The sequence below is a fragment of the Eublepharis macularius genome, chromosome 2 (assembly GCF_028583425.1).
Source record: "Eublepharis macularius isolate TG4126 chromosome 2, MPM_Emac_v1.0, whole genome shotgun sequence".
NCBI classification, from domain to species: Eukaryota; Metazoa; Chordata; class Lepidosauria; order Squamata; family Eublepharidae; genus Eublepharis; species Eublepharis macularius.
The window spans coordinates 25,308,900-25,335,794 of NC_072791.1; the positions used below are offsets into that span (position 1 = coordinate 25,308,900).

Genomic DNA, 26,895 nt, shown 5'->3' on the forward strand with positions numbered 1-26,895 from the left:
CTCTGCCCAAGAACCTGCGCCATGTGCATGATACGTTCCATGTCAGTCTTCTAAAAAGAACTCCCACCGACAACAAATGGCACGTCAGAGCTCCACCCATTCCAACGTTGATTGACGACCAAACACACTATGAGGTACAACAAATCTTGGACTCTAAACTCAAACGAAATCAGCTTTTTTACCTCATTAGGTGGAAGGACTTTGATTCTGGTTACGATGAATGGGTGAACTCTGCACATGTTCATGCTCCTAGATTAACCAAAGCTTTTCATACTCGCTATCCATATAAGCCAGGGGGGGATTTGTTTTAAGGGAGGCAGAATGTCAGGTCCAGTGTATATCTAAACTGTACTGACTCCATTTTCTAATGCTTCTAGTGTTTGAGTATTCTCTTCCCAGGTGCACCAGTTCCCAGGCAGCATTCCCACCGGAGGAGACTGTTTTGTCTAACACCGTTCCACCAAGCATTGGCCTTGAAGGAGAGCAGCTTCCCAGATGTTGTTTTGAGAACTGTGGGGGGAGGCTGATCCAGATGGGTATTGTTACTCTGTATCTTATGCTTGCTCTTCATTGGTAACAATGATCATGTACCATCCTGATTCTCCTATTCAGGACAGTGGACTATAATGGACCTTTTCTGCAGTAAAGTTTCCTTTTCCAAACAATGGACTTGTGTTTGCTTCTAAAGGGAACCCTGTAGTGAGTGCCTTATTTAGCCACAGTCTGACAGTACTAATGCCCACCAGGCCTTGCCGCTCCGCCTTAGAATCGTTTGACGCGATAACTGAGTCCTGTAGGTGGGGCCAAGCCCCATTGGGGGCCGGAACTGTTGCTTAAAGAGGCCGTGCTGAGAATCGCCAAATTGGAACGACTCCCTTGGCTTCTTTAAAGGGAGAATGCATCCATGCGTCATGCAGAAAAATAAAGCGGCGGAGCCACTTCTTCCTTATAACCAGAATTTCTTTTGCACATAAATGCCAAAAATTAAATGGTAATTGAAATACTGAAGAATGGTTTAGTAAATGGAACACGTGCACAGCTTTTTCCTTTCACAGATCTTCCTTTTCATGCAAACAGATTTTGCTTCCTTCGCTTTTTTTCTGCCCCAACAAGCTGAATTCTCCTACAGTTCCACTGAACAGGTGTTAAAAATAGCCTTTCCTAACAAAGGGGAGAGGTCCCATTTAAGCTGCTAGGGGACAGAGTATAGTTTTAAAATCCAAAGGGCTTCCTTTTTTTAGTACGCTCCTTCCAAACTTTTCTGAAGCTGCCCCACAATGTGTAAACATGATTATGAAAAAAATTATGAAAATGTGCACCTATCATATGATTTTGGATAAACAATCATGACAGATTGGTACTACACCTATACAGCAATCCATATATATCTTTTTTTTATTAAGAATTTTTAAACAGAATATAAAAAGGCTAAAAAAGAAAAATTAAAAAGAAAAAAAGGAACAGGAATATATAGAAAGATATAGGAATAATCTCCAATTTTCTCTGTGAAAGATATATAGTCATTATATATTATACACTCACTCTAAAATCACGATAAAAAAACTTCTCCTTTCCGTCTAATTTTTTTTTTTGCCTCTTAGTCTTCAAAAGCACAAATCATCAGTTCATTTCTTTCGATTTCCTGCAAAAAGTCTATAAGGGGTTACTAGGCAACATTAAATTCAGATAATGTCTAATGTTTAGAAAAATGTCTAATGTTCATCATTCACACATAATTCTGATTCAAATACCATCATGGATTGATCAAATCCATACAGTCTTTTATCAGTTGTAAATCTTTCTAACAATTGCACATAGAAAAACCATTGATAATCATATCTTTGTCAATTTAAATCTTCTCTCGATTTCATTTTATATTCACTTTGTAGAAAATTTAATATGTCACGATATGTTAACCACGTGTGTTTGGTTATCATTTTCCATCTAAATATATATATAAATCTCTTTTCTATTTGTATCATATATGGCCAGAACATGAATGTTATGGGCTCACTGCTCCCCAGTGGAAACCGCCATAAGCATGTATAGTACTTCACATGCCCATGTTTCCATACACTTGCATGTGCAACACATTTACAGAAGTTTTTGTGCCATCATAATATGGCACACATCGAACTGTCTTTCAGTAATATCAGTTTTTGCTGAATTATTGGGGCCACCTTTGTTGGCCCTTTCCAGTTTAATCAATTCAGTGTTTAGTTCATACCGCAAACCCTCTTAATCCCAGTGCAAATTCCATTATGATACATTTCAGTCTTAATTCATCTATGAAATACACTTTAGCGTTTTCTTGTCGCAATTCCAAACTGTTGTCATCAATATTGTTCTCAATCTCTTTCAAAAGCAAGAGGGTTGCGTAGCTTCAGTCTGCATACAACGTTATCTAATGGCCTCAGTGTTCCACTGTCCAAAAGTTTAAAGCTCTGTGGTGGGACCAGCTGGAATTCAAACCTCTGCAGAAATTTAGCCATCAACACTTTAGCCTCCATCTGTAAGTAAAAAAATCAAAAGACATAGTGAGAGTTGACCAAAGTAGTTTTCATATAGGAGCACACAGACATTTCTGTTCATTCACAACATGGGACAAAGTGGGGTCAGAGCCAAACTGCTCACCAGTCAGCCAAGGTAGATCGGCCTGGTACCTCCTGCTAGAGGAATCCTCCTTTTCGGGGTCCATTTGCTCCCCAAAAGATCTACAGCCTTGGCGTTGGCAGCGTCTGCCCTTTTAATGTGGTTCAGAATTTCAATACTTTCCATACTTTTGCCTCAGGAATAAGCCATCCAACAAATTTCCCAGGATCATCTTGATTTCTTTTCAGTGGCATCCTCCAGAAGATGATGCCAGCCTCATTAAAATCTATGTGCCTGGCCTGCTGTCCTTTCCACCACTAAATCTCCTTTTACTGCAGGCTGGAGAATAGAAGCCTCTTTATTGTAAGGAGACAGAAAAGTGCCGTCCCGAGACAGGAAAGCAAAAAAAATGAGGTGAGGATGGAGAGAGATTGCAGACAGTGCATCCTGCCCTCATGTTAGTTACAGAGAGAAGTACGAAGGGAAGAAGTGAGACAGAAGGAAGAAATCCCTACGAGTAGCATTCTGGGTAACAAAGATAGAGCAGCAGAATGGACAAGAGGAAGGATACAGGAACTGACCTCTTTAACCTTGCTAGCTCTTCTGCCCCCTCTGAAGCACAGGTGTGCTCTGTACCAAGGAGCATTGCACATTCCTCCACTTTCCAACAATGTTGACTATCTTACCTGTGCAAACGTCTGCCCAATGCAGGAACGAGGCCCCAAGGAAAATGGGAAGTAGGAATAGTATGGCCTGAAAATAAATTCAAGACAGACACCAGTCATTTTACTGGTTTTATGTAAACAAGATAAACTTCATTAAAAGTAATCATTGCAAACCCAAGCTGCTTTAGGTCTGTTCTGTAAAAAAGAACCCTATCTCTATGATCATGCCTCAGTTTCTTTACAGTAGGGACAATATTAACAGTTCAAGAACTGAGCTTAATCAATTTACTGCATAATACTTCTAACTTCTCCCACCAGCTGTTAGCAAGCGATAATGCTTGTTTCCATCCTATGATTTCTGCAGATCAACCTGCTGTTAAAGGCCAGTTTTTTCCTTCCAATTTAGCATCCCTAAGAAGTGTTATAAGAACAAGTTGTTTAACGGTACCTGATGTTCCTCTAGTGGTCATCTGTGTAGTCACCCTACTATGCAGCATTGTGTCTTCTCACTCAGTTCTTCCTTAAAGCAATAAAGCGCACAAAAACTCACACCTCTGGGAGGGAAGGAAGGTGGATTGCGTAACACCACAGATGACCACTCTAGTAACACCAGTGACACGCCAACAACCTCTTCCTCATTTTCTTCATCGCTATCTCTGTGTAGGCAAACTACTGGGAGATTTTGGGTGGCCTTGAAGTGAGAACATGAAGTCAGGAGAAGAAGGAATTTAGATCTGATCCGCCAAAGGTGATATATTAGGTCCAGACATTTAAGGTGTGGTGCTTCATGGCAGAGAAGACAGAATGCTACAGCCTATGTTCCTGCCACAGATGTGGTCAAACGCGATAGGGATGTGAAGCAGGCTGGATAAGGACACCACAAGGTGATCAAAACACAATCTGTATTGTCCTGTAACACTTTGAGGAGGATCAGGAAACTCTCAAAATGAAGGCACCAGAAGAGCATCTCCCAGCGACTGCTGAGCCTAGCCCACTTTGCTGTAAAACTTGAGACACTTGGCACTGGTGGCTGTGGCAAAAAAAATAGCCATGTCCACTGAACAAAGACAACACAGAAGTTTTGCCATGTCAGAGGCCACTTGTGTGCTATCTTCTCCTTTTCTGCTGAGAGGGTCTGTTAGGATAATCCTTTGACCATCCATACAAATGGCCACCCACTCTTCCTACTCAGGGGATGGACTGCTGCCACCTAGTACTCTGGCCCCTGAGGGAGGGGGAAGACCGAGTGGCTTCCTCTTGACCGAGGAAGTTTACTTTGTGAGTCCCTGCTCCTTTCTCCCTTGCCTCCAAGCCATTGGCCACTTTCCCCTTCCAGTCTCTCTGATTTCTGCCTCTCTCCTCTTCCCAGAGATAGACTCCACCTCCTTTAATTGCTCCCCACCTCCATTTGTGTCTTTCTCCTCCCATTCTCTCTTGTTCCTCTTCTTTTCCCTTTGCTTCCTCCTCCTATCTGCTTCCTTCCTTCCACCACATCCCAGCCATGCTAGCACAGGCATGCCCTCATTCATGTGCAGTCATGGGGCTGGAGAGCTGAGTGCCTGGCTACCACTAGCCAGCTGGAACAGAGAAGAGGCCATTGCACTTTCCAGGGCTAGTGGTGGCTTCAATAATATCCTTACCTAAACTTCCCCTGCCTTGACCACCTTCCTAGCCTTGGTGAATGGCTAGGTCCATGATGGGCATTGGGTCCCATTCCTTCCATTCCACAGAGCCTCCCAGAAGCATTGGACTGGTGAGTGTAGCAAACAGGAGGCTGGACAACTTGGAATTTTGGTCTGATCCAGCAGGGTTCTTTTCATGTTCTTAAGTTTCTAATGCCCTGACCTGAATAAAGCACTGTGGCCTCATTTGAATCTGCAGGGTGCTTGCAGAGTGAAGGGCTTGATACTTTGAATAGTTTGTTTATCAGTAGCTCCTGAACTAGCCCCTCCCTGCTGTGAGTGAAGATTCTGTTCTGTTGTGTGTCAGTTGTAAAATATCTGTTACAGAATCTCTCTCTCTCTCCCCCTGTATAAGCTATGAATGTTTCTCTTTGTTGTTTACATTATTGTAAATAGTTTTAAATGAAGTTTATAAACTATTCTTCTCACTCAACTTCACTGTGTACTCTGCTACACACATTCACTTGTGTACGCCCCACACTGAGATATTCACATATCTCTCTCTCACACCTCACAGAGGGTTATGGGTCAAGAGAAGTAAATGTATATAAGAGAAATAAAAGAAGAAACATAATGGCCACATATTTAAAGGCAGTAAAAACGCTATAGCCTGCTATGCCTTTTCTTACCTCCAGTAACTTTCCCTTATGGAAGTTCAGAATGGAGAATGAGCTGGTGAAGAAGGTTTTGTGGGAAACAGTGGAACAAATCCCACCAGAAGAAGAAGCCAAAAAGGTGAATTGGGAAAAACAAGACCGAAATTGCAATTTATGTGAGTGATAGCGACTTACACCACATAAGAGACTTCAAGACTGCCAGAGAGCTGTGGCTAGGAGTGAGAGAATTATATGAGAGAAATTCACTGAATGAAAGACTGTACTTGTCAAGAAAGTTGTTTAATTTAAAATTAAACAAAGGTGGTGATCTAGAAAAGTATATAAGTCAAGTGACAGAGTTAATGGATCACCTGAATACTATAGGTAAGAAATTTGATGAAGAGGACAAAATCATTTTAATTTTGTCAAGCCTGCCTGAAAGTTACAGCTCTTTGATACATGCACTAGAGACTGAAGATGAACTTTCTATGAAATATGTTGTCTCACAACTTAAGGGGCATCTAGGAGTGCAGAGAAGGCAGCAGAGAGTGAGACACAGGCATTTTCTGCGCAAAGGATTGAGTATAAGTCTAAGCATAGAACCACTTTACAAGTTGCAAACAAGAAAGATAAAACTAGAAAATGCTCTCCTTATGGAAAAACAGGTCATTTTTCTCATGACTGTGTAAAGTAAAGTGGTGTTAGCAAAGAAAAGCAACAGAGTGGAAGCAAAAGGCACATGAAAAATGTTTTCGCTGCTCACCAGAACAATTTAGTAATTGTGGAAGAAATAAAGATATTAATACTAAATCCTCTGGTTGGATCATTGATTCTGGAGCTCCATGCATATGACCTGTAATTCTGAGTTCTTCAAAGAAAAGAATGAAACCTCATCAGAGGATGTGATAATTGCAAATGATAATAAAATCACAGCTCAAGGTAAAGGAGAAGGCTTGCTTAAATGTGTAGCATGAGGAAAAATTGTCCACAATGAGGTGGAAAATGTGGTTTACTTGCCAGAATTAACAGTTTAAGTGTATCTGTTTCGACCAAGCGTGGTTTTAAATTTTAATTGAAACAGATGTACAATCACTAGAAATGGTGTTCTATTTGCTCAAAGTTTTGAAAATAATGGAGTTTTGGTTCTACATACAGGTCAAGAGAGTGAATTTGGTCAGAGTTCAAGTGCAAGATGTATTCATTTGTGGCAGAAAAGGCTTGGTCACAGAGACTACAAAGTAATAGAAGAGATGCAAAAGAAAGGTTTGATAAGAGGAAAGGAAATTAAACCTTGTAAAATTGACTTGAATAGGGAAAAATGTGAAAATTGTCTGTTGGGGAATGGAACAAGACCTTCTATTCCTCAACAAAGTCAGAGTTCAACAAAACATTTGCAGCTTATTCATAGATATTTGCGGGCCAATTCAACCAATGTCTTGTGGACAAAATAGATATATAATCACATTTATTGATGATTTTTCCAGATACTGTGTAATTTATCTTTTAAAGGAAAGTTAGAAGCTGCAGAAAAGTTGAAGAACTATGTTGCAAGTGTTGAAAATCTATTTGGGTGAAAACCACAAGCAATACTTTCTGGCAATGCTGGTGAATTTATGTCACACCACATCAAGTCTTATTTGAATAAAAATGAAATGGAGCACTTGCACACTGTACCATTTACCCCAGAACAAAATGGAGTGACAGAAAGAAAGAATCACTAGCTGAAGAAAATGGTTAGATGCATGTTGACAGAATCTGACTTGCCACATAAATATTAGGGTGAAGCTGTGATGACTGCAACATATTTGCAGAATAGACTGCCCACAAAAGCCACTAATAAAACAGCATTTGAACTTTGGTTTGGAAGAGTGCCAAATGTAAGTCATATTAGAGTGTATGGGTCAAAAGTTTTTGCATATGTGCCAGTGCAAAAACGTTCCAAACTTAACAATAGAACTGAACTGGGAATAATGGTCATACATGAAAAAGGATGTAAAGGTTAGAGAATTCTCAACACAGAAACAGGAGAAGTGAAAGTAAGAAGAGTAATATATTTTAAAGAAGAGCAGTCTTGTACATATGTTCCTAACCAGAAAGGTTTTAAAGAGGAACAGATTAATACTGATTGGCCAACTGAAGAGGATGGAGTAAAAATATTCTTAGGAGAAAATAGAAAGTAAGAATTCAAGTACAGGGAATTCACAAACAGAAGGGGAAACAGAGACTGAGAAAAAGACTGAATGTGAAAATTTGGAAGAGCAAGCAGAACCTTCTATCAGATGTTCATCTCAAAGCAATAAAGGAGTGCCAGCAGAATGGCTATCATATGCAGCAAAGGTAGTACAGAATGGCAAACCGACAACATGGAAAGAAATAGACATTACCTGCGGAAGAAGCAGCCAAATGGATGACAGTAGCCAAGGAAGAAATTGAGAACAAACAGAGAAATGGGCCGTCCCTGTAATAACAGACCTTGATTTTCACCCGGAAGTTGTGGATCATTTGGAGAATGCTCATATATGAAATGTTACCTTTTATGGATTTGTATGGACGTTTGTGAATGGATATTTATGCATTTGTTATATTGTTAGAATATTTATGAATTACCAGCACTTTGCACTTTCAATTGCACTTATAAATTGATTTATTGAATTATAAATGGTATGAAATTGAATTTTTTGTTCCCTGCGAGAGTCACCTCCCCCCTTTTTTTGCATCATAGTAGGCGCGTGAAGAAACATCGCAGCCTTGTCCGGGATAAGTGATTTAAGTGCCAAGGGGAGTTCCCCATGGGGTTTGAAATAGACTCCTGAAGAAGCAAGCGCGAAATCTGCTTGCAGCCGGCCACAGATTGAGTGTTATGCAGGAATGAGGTTTATTGCTGCTTTTACAACTTACCTCATTAATGTCACACAGGAGAAGGGTATGCAGGAATGAGATTTATTGCTGCCTTTATAACTCACTCCACGAGTGCTTTACAGGAGTGAGGTTGACTGCTGGTTGTATAATCCACTTCATGGCAGGAAAACCTTTCTACTTTATAATTGTGAATGTATGAGAAAGAAGATTTGGAAAGAAAGTGAAAATCTTTTTCTTCAAGGATTTGCTCATATAGATGTTTAAGGAAGGAAATTTATAAGAACTTACCTTTGAACAGACCTTGATTTTTACCCGGAAGTTGTGGATCATTTGGAGAATGCTCATATATGAAATGTTACCTTTTATGGATTTGTATGGACATTTGTGAATGGATATTTATGAATTTGTTATATTGTTAGAATATTTATGAATTACCAGCACTTTGCACTTTCAATTGCACTTATAAATTGATTTATTGTATTATAAATTGTATGAAACTGAATTTTTTGTTCCCTGTGCGAGTTACCTCCCCCCTTTTTTTGCATCAAGGAAGAAATTGAAGCATTGAATAAAAATAATACTTGGACACTTACTAAGTTGCCAAGATAAAAAGGCCATTGGTTGTAAGTGGTTGTAAGTGTTAAGAAAAAGTTAGATCAGGATGGTAACGTACAATGATATAAGGCAAGATTAGTGGCAAAAGGGTATACACAAAAATATGGAGAAGGTTATGATGAGACATTTGCTCCTGTAGTAAAGTATAGTACAATTAGAGCATTGCTTAGTGTTGCTGCATTCAAACAACTGCATGTAGAACAACTAGATATAAAGTCAGCTTTCTTAAATGGAGAAATTGAAGAAGAACTGTATATGCAACAGCCTGAGAGGTTTGAAATAGGTGAAGGACTAGTTTGTAAGCTGCAGAAAGGAATATATAGTTTGAAACAAGCTGCTAGAGTTTGGAATGATGTTAAACAAATTGCTTGTACAACAGAGTTTTGTACCAAGTAAAGCTGATCCATGTCTTTTTACAAAACAACAAAATGGAAAAATGTTTAAATAAGGAAGTAGAAGTTAAGAGACTTGGTAATTTATCTTATTATTCTAGCTAACACATGCAGACCTGATATTGCATCTACAGTGAGTATACTATGTAGAAGAGTGAGTGCACCCACTAATCGGGACTGGATTGCACTGAAAAGGATAGTGAGATATTTAAAAAGAACCATTGATCTTAAATTAAAGTTAACGGAAAAAACAGATCCTAAGTTAATTGGATATACAGATGCAGAGTGGGCTGGAGACAGAACAGATCGGATTCGTAAGCCTACAAGTGGATTTGTTTTCTTATTAGGAAATGCAGCCATAAGCCGGGGCAGCAGGAAACAAAACTCAGTAGCTTATTCTACCACAGAGGCAGAATATGTAGCTGCATCAGAGGCGTGCAAAGAAGCACAATGGCTTAGCCAGATTCTAGCAGATCTGTGAGTGCCAAACTCAGGGCCTATTAAAATATCTGAAGATAATCAGAATTGTTTAAAGTTAGTGCAATCAGAAAAAATAAATGCACGGACTAAACATATATATATAAGATGTCATGCAATAAAAGATTTGTGTCAAAAAAGGTTTATCGAAATGGAATATTGTCCAATATTAGAAATGGTAGATGACATCTTAACAAAGCCTTTAAGTACAAAGAATTTTGAGAAACTGCGTAATGAATTAAATTTGGTTAATTCAGATGAGGCACAGTGAGAAGGGGATTGTAGGAATAAAGCACCGTGGGCTAATTTGAATGTGCAGAGTGAAGGGCTTGACACTTTGTAAAGTTTGTTTATCTGCAGCTCCTGAACTAGCCCCTCCCTGCTGTGAGTGAAGATTCTGTTTTGTTCAGTGTCAGTTGTAAAATGCCTGTTACAGAAACTGTCTCTTTCTCCTGTATGAGCTATGAATGTTTCTCTCCGTTTGTCACTTATATTATTGTAAATAGTTTTAAATGAAGTTCTTTAACTAAACAAATTTATCTTAAAGTATATTTCTTCTCACAGAACTTCACTGTGTACTCTGCTATACACACATGTGTGGAAAGGTGGTGTATCCTTCACCAGGTGAGTGATGGGATATGCCCCACACAGAGATATTCACATCTCTCACACACCTCACAGCCTCATCTTGTCAGATCTCAGAAGCTAGGCAGGGTCAGCCTTGGTTAGTAATTGGATGGGAGACTTCCAATGAAGACCAGGTTTGCAGAGGCAGGCAATGGCAAACCTCTCTTCGTCTCTTGCCATGAAAACCCCACCGGGGTCACGATAAGTCAGCTATGACTTCAGGGCACTCCACCACCACCAAGTTTCTAATATTTACTGAAATGTTCTTACAACAAAAAGAACACTATTTTCATCACGTATCAGATGATTCACTCACTTTGGCTGATCTTTGCCAAATCGGTCAGGATCAAAGGTCAGTGGGTCCTTGAAATACCTTTCCATGCGTCCCATGATATACATGCTGAACTGCCAAGAGAAGATAACTATTTACACTTGCGGGTATGAAGATACAAAAATCAATAGTAACCCACAGAAACAGCTAAATAACATTTACAAGGCAATCCTAAAGGGAGTTTCACCCTTTTAAGTGCATGGAATTCAGAAGGGTGAAACTCTGTTTAGGATTGTATTGTCAATCGCATTGTTTGAATGAAATTTTTATCTGCCCATAGTCCTGTGGAACAAATCCTAGCTACTTCAATTACATTCATTTCAGCATTTGTTAGATTTGTTCCTCCATCATTTAGTTTAAGGGATTCGCTTGCCCTTGGAATGCACCTGCTGTATCAGAGCATTGTAGGTTCCTTTCTGCACTAGTCAAACTCCAAATTAGGGATCATACACAATAACGTGATAATTTCATGAAACCTTTGTTCCATTGAGTTAATACCCAATATGTGGACAGTTTCATGCCCAATTGATATTCTGGGTTTATTTGCATTGCAGGTTTAGAGCTGAAGTTAATTTAAGAGCTGAACAATATTTGCTCTAGTGGAAAAAAGAATATTCTAGGTAGATGTGACCCATGGCCCACCTAGCCAGCACACCCTTTCCTGCAATGGTGAACTCCATGCTTTCATCAAGCCCGCAAGCCAGCCATAAAGAGAACAGCCCTCTCCTGCAATCTGTACCCTAGCAAGCAACTGATAAGCACAGGCAGAATGCCTCTGAAGCTTCACTTCTGAGTGCTGTAAATGCTCCATGAATGTGTGCAGAAAGAGACACCTAAACAAACTGGGCATCAAGAAAGATTCAGCTGCCTTGCTCACATGACTATAGGTGCATGGACGGTAGAGGCAGGCACTGCAATTTCATCTGGATTTTGTTTTTATTTGAGACCTTTAATTTCATTTGGTCATGAGTTTGGGGTCATTATTGTAATCTGGTGATTGCTATATTATTTTCATTGGCAAACCCATTTCCACCGGCAACTTCCTGTCCACAGATATCCACCCAAGATGAAATTCTCATGGACTGTACAGCTGTCTCAAGGAATACCTCCTTCCCAAATTTTAGGCACATAGGGAGAAGCATCCCAGGTCTAAAGAAAAGGGAACCCATAACACATTTCTGGTTATAACCCCCCACTTCTCCACAATCCATTTGAGATTAAATTCTCATTACCTTCACCCAAGTTTGTGAAATATGTGAGGAGTACAATCCTAAGCAGAGGAATACCCAGTGCTTTTTTGTTTATTTATAAAAGATGCCAGTACTCATACTTATACTGATTTCCACCAATTTCCCTTCAGGACTTGGGAGAACCCCCCACCCCACCCCCAAACATGCTGATACTCTGTACCAGGGCCATCACAAAAAAACCCCTGGTTATACCCTTCTAAGCCCATTGACTTCAAGGGACTTAGAAGGGAGTAACTTTATTTAGGATTACATTGTGAATTTCTTCCCATTATTCACTGAGTAGCTGACAGGGCTGGTTATGTAAAATGAGAGTGCTTGATACTGAGAAAAATTATGCACAGAAACAGCAGGTAAATGTTATTATAAATCGTTAGGCCAGGCAAGCACAACTCAGCAGCCTAAGTTAATCTAAAAGGTGAGCAGAAGAAGGCTCAGGGAGTTTCACTTTACACCAGGATGCTGAGGGTGAGCTGGAACCAAGCCAATTTTAACAAAGCCTCAAATGTTGCTTTGGAGAGGGAAGCAACTTCATGACTGCCATCTGTCAGCAGAGTAAGCTGGAGGCCCGAGGAAGGAGATGGGGCTGCTTCGCTGATACTTTATATAGCTGCCTTATGCTGGAAACTGGAAGCACAGTTTGCTCCCGAGTGAGATTCTCCAAGGAAGCTTATATATCTGACCATGTGTAATGCATACAGATCCACGGTAGTCTCACAACTAAAACGATGTACGCCTGCAGGCAGCCTACACTTCAGATAATCATACATAGCAGTCCATTCAATAGACTCACAAGTAGGGTGGTGTTTGCTGGAATTTTGACCCCTTCAATGATATTTTCAGTGTCTGTCCAGCGTAAAGTGTTTGGAACCGTTGAGTACAATCGCAGGACTTCTTTGAGAACCTGAGACAACGAAGATCAATTGAACTCAATTTAGGTAGAGAAACCATGCCTTCCTCTAACATCTTATCTTCCTTGTGTTTGTACTACTTTTCTACACTCTTTTAGCAAAAAATCATTGTGACTATTAATCTTCATGACTCTACAGATATACATAAACCATATGTATGGTTTCTCCTCTGAGCAAGACTCCAAAATGAGGGTTCATTTGGATGCTTGTCAAGAAGAAGGAAGATTAAAGAAAAATTGTTGTACTTGTTTGAAATGTTTGGACTCAATATGAAGTGTATTTGATTGTATATGAGCAATAATTACTTTGTTACCATATTTACCGGTCACTTGCTAGTAACTGAACACATTTGTGGATTGTATTGGATGTATTGCACTTTGGATCAATTTTTTTTATTTTTTTAATAAAATTTTTATTGGATGGGTTAACATACAATTAAGATTATAACAGTTACAGTTTCCTTCGTTTCCCATGGTTATATGCTTCCCACCCCTCCCCTCCCCCTTTTCTGTGTTGACTTCCAACAGCACTCCAACCCTCCGTTTTCTAATCTTATTTCTAAATCCTAGTTGTCACATTTTTTATTACTGGTAAAGATCTAAACTATATCTTATCTTGTTTAATAACTTTCAAAAGACCATAATTGTCCTTTAACATTCCATTTTTTCTCTAAGTATTTTCTCTGTTCCCCCCAATCCTCAAAATATCCCTTTGGATCTTGATCCCTCAATTTCCTTGTTAATTTGTCCATTTCCGCCACTTTGGATCAATTTTTACATGAATATACATACTTCTAACTGGATAAGATTGAATTTCAATTGTGTTTAGTGACCCTTATCTCAGTGTTTTTAGGGTGGGAGGAGGGGATCAGAGGTGTCAGCAAATGTGGATATTTTTTAAAAGGTATTGTGCTATTTCTATGCAGTGTTACCCATGTTTCTCAAAATAAAATAATTAAAACAGGGTAGGCAGAGAAACCTGAGGGTCGTATGAGAACACATCAGGTGTTGAGGGGAAACGACAGCTAACAGAAGAGAGAAAACAAATTACAGCATATTCCTCAGGTTCAAAATAGTGGGTTGGATGCATCCAGCTTTTCTGCAGGAAGAAGGGGTCCTGTGACCACCAAAAATGGTATGCTGAGTATCAGTGAACCTACATATACAAAAGCCATGCGAGCTGTGGCAAGGAGGGGAACTGAATAAAACTGAACAGAAAAACTAGCTGAATTCAACCCACTGTTTTATGAATGCTTGGGAAACGTGTACAAGAGGGTTCTAGCAGCGGCAGTGGTGAAAACTATTGGAGCTGTGGAAAGTGCAGAAGAGGGCAACCAAGGTGAATAAGACGTTGAGGCAGCTTATAAGGAAAGGCTAAAGAAGATGGGATTTTTTCTGTTTAAGAAAAACAAAGATGATTAAGGGAAGACAATACAGAAGTTTATAAAACTATGCATTGGGTAGAGAAAGTGGATACAGAGGATCCCCCCCCCTTCTCCCATAGTACTAGAATTTTGGGGCTCCCAATGAAACTGATGGGGAACAAATTCAAGACAGACCACCCTGTTTTAAATTGTCTAGCTGCTGCCTACTGCACCCAAAGTGAGGCCAAGTAAATAGCTGAGCAGGAACAGCTGCCACCTGGAAATCATATTAGTACTGTAAAAATCTAGTTTTGATTGTTATGGTGCTTTTAATGTTTTTATGTACAATCGTATAAAGTCATGTTTTTATTGTATTTTAAATGATGTGATCCACCCTGAGCTCACCTGCTGGGGAGGGCAGTATAGAAGTTGAATGAATGAATACTCCTTTTTTTGAGCAAGTCATTAAATTGTGTAATTTGCTGCCTGTGGATGTATTGATGGGCATCAGCATAAAACACTTTAAAAGGGCTTTAGAAAGATTCACGGAGGACAGGCTGATCAATATCACTAGCCAAGGAGACCAAAAGGAACCTCCAAATTCAGAGACAACAAACTTCTGAATACTCAAACAAAGAGGCAGCTTCGGAGGTAAAGCCCTGGCCTCTATGACCTGTTTGTGGGTCCTCCAGGGTATCTGCTTGGCATCTACGTGAAACAGGATGCTGGACCACTTGTCTGATTCAGCAAGGTTGTTCTTATGACTGGCTGAGTGCACTAAGGTCACAGACTGGCAGAACACACAGAATTAAAGCAATATCATGGCCAATGAATGTGTAAGTGCATCATATTGAGAAATACAAAAACCATTCTACTATTTGCTCTGTTCACTCAACAGTCAGAAGTCTTTACAAGGTTTCCACATGAAGATCGTTGCCCCTCTCTCTCATCATTCTCTACCACAGCTAAAAAGTTCTAGGATACCCTCGATCTAAAAATTACAAATAGCATCCTGCTTCAGTTCTCATTCGGAAACTCACTTTGTTATTCTTACAAGCAGTGTTACAGTATAGCAAAGTGGACTCAGAGTAGCTCTGAATCTCCCCTGACCTAATTTGTCCGCTGTACCTGTGATAAATAGCGAAGGTTGCCAAGATCTTCATAGTTAACGTCTCTCTTTACGCCAATGACTTCATCCACTTCAGCCTGAAGTCTAAGAAGAAGAGACAGGAGGGTGGTCCATTACAGTCTGTAAAATGGAGACTTCTAAGTTTGAAAAGATCACGGTTTACCTTGCCAGGGCCAATCCTTGCTATAATCTCCTTATTGCTAGCAGAATGTTCAGAGATTTAGCTAACAATGGGGGTTTGATCTTGAGTAGAGGAAGCTGCCTTCTGAATCATATTTAGCTCCTGTACTCCAAGGTCCAATGCAACATTTTTTTTCTTTTTAATTTCATTTAATGTGTTATCACTTAATGTCATAAATCTATAAGATGTTGTCTCTTAACAAGCTTTAAGAAGAAAAAGTTTACGCTGCTTCATTAATTATGATTGAAGGACCAAACTCTGTACATTAAACCAATAAGGAGATTGGCTACCTTAAAAACAAACAAGAAATGGCTTTCCTTTACGTCATAAAATGTACTTCAGTGAGATCCTTTCAATAAGATAATAATTCAACTCATCCAACTCATCATCTGATTGACTTTTCCTGTTTCTTTCCCAATACAAAAACAGAGTTGTGTAGTAGTTACAGCAGAGGTCCTCCAACGCAGTGCATGTTTGTGCTTGCCGATACCCATCAAGTGTTTTTAGAAAGTGGGTGGGGCTGTGGGCCAGCAGGGCTTCTGGGTGGTCGTGCAGATTAAAATAATGTTGCTTTGGCAGCAGTTTTGTATTCTGTCTCTCCTCTTTCCCAAAGTATTTTGAAAAATTATTCATCGTGTTCCCTACACCTGGGCTCCTTCTGTGTGTGTGTGTGTGTGTGAGTGACTAGGCAGACCTGGGTTCAAGTCCCACTTCATTCATGAAAGCTCAGGGACTGACTTTGCACCACAGAGGACAAAATGGAAGCCAGAACCACAAATGACATACAGGAAAAGTAGGACAAAAACGGCAATGACAATGGGCCCTCTTACACAACCACAGAAATCAGAGGGGAAAGTGATAGCTGCTCCTTAAAATAGAATATTCCAGATACATGGGATTGGATGGATCTCACCTAAAAGTTTCATGGATGGGTGAAACCACAAAATCAATGCAGACCTCCAGCTTCCCCTTCCCACTATTCCTAAGGGCGCCTTGGATGTCAGGGATAGGGTTGCCAGCTCCAAGGTGGGAAATTCCTGGAGATCTGGGGTGGGGGGTGGGGTGAAATCTGGAGAAACCTGGAGAAAGTGAGGTTTGGGGAGGGAAAGGACCTTGGCATAGCATAATTCCATAGAGTCCACCCCCAAAAGTAGCCATTTTTTCCAGGTGAACTGATCTCTGTGGCCTGGAGACCAGTTGTAATTCCGGGAGGTCTCCAGCTACTACCTGGAGGCTGGCAACCCTTGTCAGGGACAGCAGAATCATATTTAGCTTCTGTACTCCAATGCAGTCCTCCAGCTTCCCCTTCCCACTGTTCCTAAGGGTGCCCAGGATGTCAGGGACAGCACTGAAGGGCATTCTGGGCCTACAGTAAGAGGGTGAATATGAGAAAGTTGCACTCTTCTGATGCGAATCTTTCTGTTAGAGATAATTTTGGGCAGGATGCAAACCACAGACTGGGAAAAATGACACTGTAACATGGTAATTACGTGTCCAGAGGCAGGGCCAAGCCAAGCGTCTGTACTCTGTGCTGCTGCAACCCACCAAACCCTCAGAGCAATGGCTGAGATGGCTCTTATTCCTTGCCAGGCACTCAGAGAGAGAAGGAATTGAAGGAGCCACCCATGGGATGACTGGGGTGACCCAAAGCCCTCTCTCCTTCCAACTTGAGGCGTAAGAAGGGGTGGAGGGGCAATGCATCTCCTTCTCTGGGAGAACCCAGTAAGTTATTTCCAGTAGCCATAGGCCCCAATTCGACTGCTCTGAAGCATCCTTCTCATATTATGAAGAACCATAGCCATTATTTTTGGATTCAAACACTGACATTTGTTAATTTAAACAAGTACCCAAAGATGGTCAGGAGTCTATATGGCTACAAAAAAGTATTGTGTGAAGTGGAGCCACAAACCTTCAAAAACTGGGTTGGGGCAGAATTGCTGAACTACAATACTGAAGAAGTTTTAAAAAGAGGGAAATGCAATCAAACAAGCAGGCAGGCAACCTACTTCACCTACTTCGCCACAATGTCAGGTTGCCGTCCCAGCTCCATGATGGCAAAGGACAACTGATTGGCAGTGGTTTCGTGACCTGTAGGATGGAGATTCTAGTTAGGTGGGGAAAGAAGACGGGAACAAAGCAAGAAATTGACCTTACCCATGTCTTCAAGGCAGAAAGTCTAGTTTAAAATACTTCCATTGTAATGGCAGAAATCTAAGTTGCCTTTGGCAACAAAAACTAACACGAAAAACCAGCTTTGAAATTTGGTAACTTTTTTCAAACACTGATTCCATAGACCTAGAGGTCTCACAGCAAGTGAGACTCGTGCAGAAGCAGATAGAACATGCTACAGAACCCACTGGAAGACCTATGAAGAGGAAATGAAAGCGGCAAAGAAACATTATTTTTCAGCAACTATTGTGTCAGCTAGTTCATGACCATCCCAATTGTTTAAGATATCCAGACACCTCCTAACTCCTAATTCTGAACCTTTACAGTCCCAAGAACAGACAATTAGCTGCGAGGCCTTTGCTAAGTATTTTGCTGATAAAATAGTACAAATACACTCTGATCTAGATTCTAGCTGCAATGCAAACGAGATAGAAGAAATCCTTAATACACCATCCAGCTTACATTTGGATTGCTTTGAACCAATCACAATGACAGCTCTTAACAGGATCTTGATGTCTATGAAAACCACTACTTGTGTGCTCAATCCTTGCCCAACCTGGCTGTTAACATCAAGTAAGGACCACATAAGTGAACCACTGAGGTCTATTGTAAATCAATCACTAACTCAGGGCTGCTTTCCCCAGCAGCTCAAACAGGTGGTTATCCGTCTGCTTCTTAAAAAAACATCCCTAGACAAAAATGATGTAGCCAATTATCATCCAGTCTCTAATCTGCCCTTTCTGGGCAAAGTGATTGAGAGAGCAGTAGCTGACCAACTCCAGACCTTCTTGGATAACTCTAGCCTCACTCTTGCCTGGAAGATGGCTTCTTATCTTGACATGGCTGACCTGGCCACTTGGATCCATGCAATGATAACATCGAGGCTTGACTATTGTAATGCTCTATACATAGGTCTCCCAACTAAATTAACTAGGAGGCTCCAATTAGTGCAAAATGCTGCAGCTCAACTGTTATCAGGAGCGAGCAGGAGCATGAACATTACTCCCATCCTACAGTCGCTCCATTGGCTACCCATCAGTTACCGTGCTCAGTTCAAGGTATTAGTTATTACATACAAAGTCCTTCACGGCTTTCGGCTGGCATACCTACGGGACTGCCTCCCTCCCGATGTTCCTCCATGGCAGCTTCGCTCATCTGAACAGGGTCTCCTGCAGGTGTCAGGCTGCACACGGGTGACGTCAGTAGCAGCCCGTACACGGGCTTTCTCTGTGGTGGCCCCTATCCTGTGGAATGACCTGCCTGAGGAAGTCAGAAGAGCTCCCACTCTCCTGGCTTTTCATAAATGATGCAAAACTGTACTATTCAAAAAGGCTTTTTACTCAAATGAGAGGGCTGTATTGTAGGGATGGGATCTCAGATGCTTCACTAATGAGTTACGGACCATAGACTTCATCACTATATTGCCTTACATATTATCTGCTGCTTTAAATCTGTACTCCTATGTACGACCAGTGATCCATGTTGTCTAATGTTAGTCCTAGAATTGATTATATTTTGCTTCAGTATTCTTACTACCCTGTATCGGATTCTTGCTAATACTATGTCTTTTAAACTTGTATCTATTTACCCTATGGTATTGTTTATGGAAATGTCCTTGATATTGTATTGAAATGTACTTGATACTGATTGTACTAATTTCATACTGTGCAATCCGCCTTGAGTCTCAGTGAGAAAGGCAGACTATAAATGATATAAATAAATAAAATAAAAAAACTGCATGTGAAGTTTCATTCTCTGGTTCTTTCATGCCCATAAAATTCTGACCTCCATCAGTGACAGGCTAAGTCTCCGTGAGAGAGCTTTTGGAAACAGCAGTGTGACCCGGGGCCCGGAGAACTGGCTGCCCTTGTGTCATGAACACAACAGAGCGGCTTGCAGGTCTCAGCTCAGCTTCTCCCTCTCCCACTTGGAGGCCTGGAGCCTTACAGGGACTTTCCCTGTGAGCCTGCATTTCCCAGACGACCTCAACCCTGGGTTGAGGGAAAATACTGTTGTGGGTCCCCAGCTGGGTGCTGGGAATCCCCCCTAACTGTGCCCCCCCACTCAGCTGGCTGGCAGGGGAGGAAATGGAGGGGAATGGGGAGGCTTACTGAGTTGCAGCAGGCTCTTTCCAGGAAATATTGTGGTATTGCTGGCGATGTGACAGCGTCACTTCCTGTACATCCTAAAGTGACATCATCATGTTTGAGCGGCAATGGACAATGGAACTTGCCAGTGGGAGGACTGACAAGCCAGGCCAAGAAATCTCCCAGGGCACTTTCATGAAGGCCCTGACCTGGATAGCCCAGGTGAGCCTGATCTCCTTAGATCTCAGACGCTAAGCAGGGTCGGCCTTGGTTAGAAATTGGATGGGAGACCATCAGCGAACACCAGGGTTGCAGAGGTAAGCAATGGCAAACCACCTCTCTTAGTCTCTTGCTATGAAAACCCCACTAGAGGCCACCATAAGTCAGCTATGACTTCAGGGCACTCTCTACCACCACACTTTCATGAAGGCCAAATACCCAGGTTGCAAAAGGAAGAGGTCACTGGCCACAGGCAAGACAAACTCCCCAAATCTGAGTCTCTCCTCTCAGACTGCTCATCAAACCTGATGAGATAAAAGGAAAAAGCAATCTGGATGAAATTACATAAATAGATCCCTAGTGGGTTGGGGCAACTGTGACACTGATAAGGACTGAATTGAACACAATGCAAGATGGATGTTTCAAATGTGACACTCACAATGAAATACAGTCCCAATGCATGTAACGGTATCTATTATGATTTCTGTCACCTGTCCTTGAAGAGGAACTAGTCTCTTCTCGAAGAGAATTTATTCCAACTCTCGGTGTTTTGTGGCAATAGAATGTTCACTTGCACAACACCTACGCGAACAGAGATGCTGTACAAGGTTTTCATTACTGAACTGGAGAAATTCAGTGTGCACAACATTAATGTGTGTTTGTGTATGATGGCTTCATGAAGGGCCAATGCAGATCTAATGCCGGCTTTCTACAAATTACAGTTTGCAAACCAGGATGGAGCTAGTCTGAGAAAAGCATGGCTTCCTCCTACACCTGTTCCTTCCCAGCATTAGTTTTGCGTCATATGTACACTGCAGCCATTACTGATGCAAACCAGAGTAACCATGCTTCATAACCATGGTTATGCAAATTTGCTTCAAATTATGATCTGGATAATGGAAGCAGAGAATGTGAGGCCGACTCCCAAAGTAGAAATGGTTTGCAGGCAGTCACATCTGTACTGAAACATGTGCAGATGGGAAAGCATCGCAATAGCTTCTTGCACAACTCTTCACTGGAAAACATTTCCAAGAGTTGAAAGTGCACTCCGCATTTAAAGCACTGATAGCAGCCAGTGCAATGACTAAATCTGAATACTGATGAAGATCAGAATATACATTTGCATCCTGAAAAGCCTGCTTATAATATGTGCAGATCTTCCTTGGTAAATCAGTGTGGTTACATATTAAAAGGGGAACAGATTTACAAACCTGCAAAAAAGAAGGTGATAAAGTTGTCCAGCATGTTTTCTTCATCATAGTCTCCCTCCTGCGCTGTTGAGGCAGGAAACAAAGGGCAACGTTGACATTCTGCTCCAAAGGTACAAGAGGGCAAAAATACAACATGGCTCTAGAGATGAGACCTCTCTAGCTAAGTAAACGTTTACAGAATGAAAGGGACTAAAATATCTCAAAAATGCATGAAAAACAGTCTAGCTTATTAAGGTTGAGACACACTCCTGGGCATTTTTATATGGAAGTGAGAACTATCAATATCAACAACAACAACAACAACATTTGATTTATATACTGCCCTTCAGGACAACTGAATGCCCACTCAGAGAGGTTTACAAAGTATGTCATTATTATCCCCACAACAAAACACCCTGTGAGGTGAGTGGGGCTGAGAAAGCTCCAGAGAGCCATGACTAGCCCAAGGTCACCCAGCTGGCTTCAAGTGGAGGAGCGGGGAATCAAACCCAGCTCTCCAGATTAGAGTCCCACGCTCTTAACCACTACACCAAACTGACTCTGCATGAATGCAATAGTGTGCATAGTGTGCATAGATCTACAGCCTTTAACAAAGTCTAAAACCTGTTGCTTCAGATGACCACCTGACACTGCCTAACAGCATAGTGGATCTTGCCCACCTATGGACCACCAAGAATCTTCTTCAGCCCTGTTTTTGGGTCTGGAATTCCACTAAGTCCAGCCCACAACATTGCCAGACTTATCTCCCTCACTCTAATTAAAGAACAGAACCAGTAGATCACAGACAGCCAAAATGTCTAAAACAACTCTGATGTTTTGGTCCAATCTCTTTTTCTGTGCCTCCTAGTAAGAACGGTCCATGACTTCCTTAAGTATCCTGTTTGAATGCAAACTACTCTTGTAGTCAAGGTTTTCCTTAACTTGTAGGTCAAATTCACAGTCTTATAGTTTGGACCAATTACTTTGCATGTTACGTTCAGTATGACACAGAACAATTACTGGTTGCCTTCCACAGGAATTCTCCTACCTGCATTCTTCAAGATCAGAGTAAGAATATCCATAGGGGTCTCCTCTCCATTCTGGATGGCCTTGCGCCTCTGCTCGATACACTCCTTCCCAGTACGACGTATCAGCCTCAAGCTTTCCTGAACCTTTTTCACCATTTTTCTATTCCCTGGCATGTACTAAATAAATAATATTTTATTATTTATTTACAATGTTTATACCCCGCCTTCCTGCCTTCATAAGGACCAGCAAGGTTGGCAAGAGAGTAAAAGAGGTGGTTTGTCTTTGCATCTTGCATCCAGTTACTAAGTTTGACCATGCTTAGCTTCTGAGATCTGACAAGGTCAGGCTTGTTTGGGCTATTCAGGTCAGGGCAGTTAACAAATTAAAACATACATAACAAAATTACATTTTTTAAAAAAAATCATACCAATATAAAAAAAACCACAGCACTAAAACAAGCAAAATCATACCAACCTTTAAAAAGCACAGCACTAAAACAAGTAAAATTAGAGGCATACAAAGACATAATTGTTCAGACAGGACGGGAGGGTTACAGAGGGAATGCCAAACAAAACAAAGTCTTCACCCACTCGCAGAATATAGCAAGAGAAGGGGATAGGAGAATCTTCCTAGGGAGAGAGAGAAAGACTTTTGGTGTGATTACTGAAAAGGCCCTCTCCCAGATTGGCAGCCACCTGATCTCAGAAGGTGGTGGCACTTGAAGCAGGGCCTCTGAACTGAAGATGACCTCAGTGGTTGGGTAGGTTCATAAGGGAGTAGGCAGTCCTTTAAGTATGTTGGTCCCAAACCATATCTGGCTTTCAAGGAAGCACCAGCTCCTTGAATTGTGTCTGGAAACAAACTGGGAGCCGGTATAGATGGGCCAAGACTGGAGTGATATGGTCCAGTTCAACATCCTGATGGCAGCCTTCTGCACCAATTGAAATTTCCAAACACTTCCCAAGGGCAGCCCCACATAGTGCTCACTGTAGTAACCTCATCTAAATCTATGGTTTCCAATGAATCCTAAAGGTACCCGTTGTCACTTTTGAGTTGTACCTGGAAGTGATGTAGTGATGCTAGTGCTGTCATTTACATGCCCTCTTGTTCCTGCCCCCAGCTCTCCCACCCATTGCCAGCCTGGCAACCCAGCCCAAATGGCCAGATGACATCACCCAGCAGTAAGTAGCCAACCTCCAGATGGGGACTGCAGAACTCCTGGAATTACAACTGAACAGCCAACAGATCAATTCCCCTGGAGAAAATGGATGCTTTGGAGGGTGTTCTCTATGGCATTATAATCTGCTGATGCCCCTACCCTCCAAACACCACCCTCAAATCTCCAGGAATTTCCCAGCATAGCACTGGCAACCCTACCCAGCAGTTTCATGTAGATGTTAAAGAGCTTAGGGGATAAAATGGAACCTTGGGGACCCGCCTAGGCCAGAGGTTAGTGGTTGAGCTATAGTCCCCTAGCACCACTTTTCCAAACCTTCTCAGAGTATGGGATGGTCAGGTTCAGTATTGTCTACCCAGACTGGTGGCAGCAGCACTTCTATGTCTCTGGTGGACGTCTTTTATATCACCCACTCCCTGATTCTTTTAACTGGAGATGCTGGGTATTGAACCTGGGACCTTCAGCAAGCGAAGCAGATGCTCTCCCACTAAGCTACAGCCCCCCCCCTCCTAGAAATTTCACATCTGTCAGCCTGAAATGAGGCATGGGACCACTGCCAGTCCCAGTTTAAGAATCCAGGGCATGTGCACAGAGGGGCTCAGAATCAGAGTTGAAACGGATCTCCAGGGTCATCTAGTCCAATCCCCTGCACAATGCAGGAAATTCACAACTACCTCCCCCCCATACCCCCAGTGACCCTTGTTCCATGCTCACAAGATGACAAAACTCTGGCAGAATTCCTAGCCAAACTGGCCTGGAGAAAATTGCTTCCTGACTCCAAAGTGGTGATCGGCATTATCCTGGGCAGGTAAGAAGGGCCCGTGAGAACTAAGCATTGATGTAACCCTTCTTGCCCTCCCTCTCATGATCTGCTTAGATTCACAGAATCCGCATTGCTGTCAGATGGCCATCTAGCCTCTGCTTAAAAACCTCCGAAGATAGAGAGCCCACCACCTCCTGAGGAAGCTTGTTCCACTGAGGGACTGCTCTGTCAGGAAGTTCTTCCTAATGTTTACTCTAAAGCTCTTTTGATTTAATTTCAACCCATTGGTTCTGGTCTGCCATTCCTTTTAAGAGTGATGTACTGTATATGAACTCTTGGCCAACATCAGGCCAAGGCTTGTGGACTGGAGGCGAGCAAGCATACAGAAATGGGCAGTCCATAAGCAGCTCAGACTGAGGGCAAAAGAAAATGTGGATGGCTCTCCCCAGTGTATTTAAAGAGAAATGCCAGCTACACAGGACCTTGCTTTGGGTCAGGGTCATAAAACACTTCTAACATTTTACCAATTAAAAGTGATCCTCACTCCATTTGAATGTCTTTTTTATTAAATAGCTTTGTAAGGCTGCCATTTTGGAGGCCGTTAATTGATAGGGTTGCCTTAAGTTGGAAGCAAGTCAACGGTACATAACACACACACCAAAATACAGGGGCTGTATGGGGAAAGAATTCATAAGAAGAAAGGCTGCACTAACCTCAAAAGTAGGGATGCGTGCCTCGGAAACGCCTTCCATGATCATAGTCACTGCATGTGGGAAAGGCGTTTGGTCATCGTACAGTGTGTTCAGTTCTAAGTCAAAACCCGCCTGACAACATTGAGGGAAATCAGAAGATTGGTCAGAGATTGGAATTCATGGGGTAAGGTGGGGTAGGGGCTGATATATATTCCACTACTTGGCTTTGCTTTGTTTACGTAGTTGCAAATTTTACGCCAAGTAGAATATCAACTTATGTAGTTTCTTGCAAAGGTAAAGATGGATAGACAGATAGGAGTTAGCCCTCAGTATTAAGCCAACATCATAACCTGGGCCTTCATAGGGTTTCTAGAGATTAGGGTTTGCAGCTTCTCAAGCTTAGTTCCTCATCTTTTCAAAATCACTCATTATCATTTAATGAAGTGGGTTTCCCAACTTTTTTGGTATGATGGCTCCCCAAGCCCCAGTTTTCTTCATATTGTGACTCACTTAAAAAAAAAACCCAAAAGAAATACCACATGCCCAAATCAATAAAACTGCAAAGGCCTACAACCCACATTTACAGGGTTTGAGATCTGCTTTTTTGATCAGCACTCACAGGTTGAGAAACACTGATCTAATGATTATGGTAGTAGGCTGGTAGCTCAAATTCTCTGTAGAAACTGAACTTGAGGGCCAGTGTCCTTGGATAATCTTCTCATTACATCTTCTGTGCCCTTAGTGGCTGTTCCATCATTGTCTGACATGAACTCATGGAATTGACTTATACTGAGTTAGACTATTTGTTTATCAGGGGCAGAACTGTCTACTCTGACTGGCAGTGGCTCTCTAGAATCTCAGACAGGTTGTGACAGACAGGAATAATTTTAGCTCTGCCTCTCCGGGAAACAGCCAATGAGAGCTGGTGGAATGTTGGGCCAGTGACAATTGAAAGTCTGTTGGAAAAGCAATTATTGAGAGACAAGGTTTTGGAAACTGCTAAGAGAGGCAGCAGAAATATAGCTGGCTGTTATCTCTTGTTCTATTACATAGTAATCACTCCCTGTTTATCCAGAATAGATCCATGTTTTTAAAAATCATTCACTACAGCTTGGCGCTCTCTCAGCCCTACTCACCTCACAGGGTGATTGTTGTGAGAATAATAACACACTTTGTAAACTACTCTGAGTGGTTGTTAAGTTGTCCTGAAGGGCAGTATATAAATTGAATGTTCTTATTCCAGTGTTCTATGTTGTAAAAAAAAATATATTGTTTTTGTTTTCATCCTGGCTAGCTTGAAGTTGTTGGCTGAGGGGAAATAAAACACACAAAACTCAAACACACTCGTCATGGCAAATGGGCCATGTTTAAATAAATGGTGGCACATTAGGGAAAGTTAACTCTGAGTTCCTTTTCCACAATAGTCCTGGGCTGTAGCTGGGTGAGGGGAAGTAAATAAAGGAAACAGGCTGCTTGTTTGGTGGAAACGCTGGGAATAAGAGACCTTTGTGGACTTTGGTCAGGGCTCTCTGCCAGATAAATAGAAATTTGACAAGTGGTGTGTTGTGACTGCCCTTAACTGCCTGTGAAGTCACAAACTTGTGCAGAGAGGTTTCTGATGGATGGCAGTGTATGGGGTCACAGAGGCATTTTGCATAACTTACTATCTTATCTTTTAAACAGAGATGCCAAGGATTGAACCTAGGACCTTCTGTAAGTTGTGATAGGAAACTCAGCACACCTTGTACAGTGGGGGTTTCTGCAAGTGTCTCTATATGTATGTGTTACTTTTCTGTTAAGCAAGTGACTTCTTTTTGTCTAAGGTAGAAATATCTCTTAACTCTTCCTCTCTTTCTGTGTCCATTGATAGAGATTCTCTCTCTTACCTCACCACTTTCCAAG

At 41.5% G+C, this 26,895-nt stretch overlaps 1 protein-coding gene across 1 annotated transcript in view; it reads right to left on the bottom strand.

Annotated features, from left to right (window-relative positions):
* Positions 1–1,377: 1,377 nt before the first annotated feature.
* LOC129324924 (cholesterol 24-hydroxylase-like) overlaps positions 1,378–26,895 on the bottom strand; it is a 36,018-nt gene continuing 10,500 nt past the window's right edge. The window contains exons 7-15 of the mRNA XM_054972383.1: positions 25,015–25,125; positions 22,381–22,537; positions 21,354–21,416; positions 17,683–17,755; positions 15,486–15,570; positions 12,877–12,987; positions 10,822–10,910; positions 3,279–3,345; positions 1,378–2,510 (exon numbers count right to left, since the gene is read on the bottom strand). Coding sequence (XP_054828358.1) covers positions 2,349–2,510; positions 3,279–3,345; positions 10,822–10,910; positions 12,877–12,987; positions 15,486–15,570; positions 17,683–17,755; positions 21,354–21,416; positions 22,381–22,537; positions 25,015–25,125 — 918 coding nt within the window. The 3' untranslated portion in view covers positions 1,378–2,348. The remainder of the gene's footprint in view (positions 2,511–3,278; positions 3,346–10,821; positions 10,911–12,876; positions 12,988–15,485; positions 15,571–17,682; positions 17,756–21,353; positions 21,417–22,380; positions 22,538–25,014; positions 25,126–26,895) is intronic.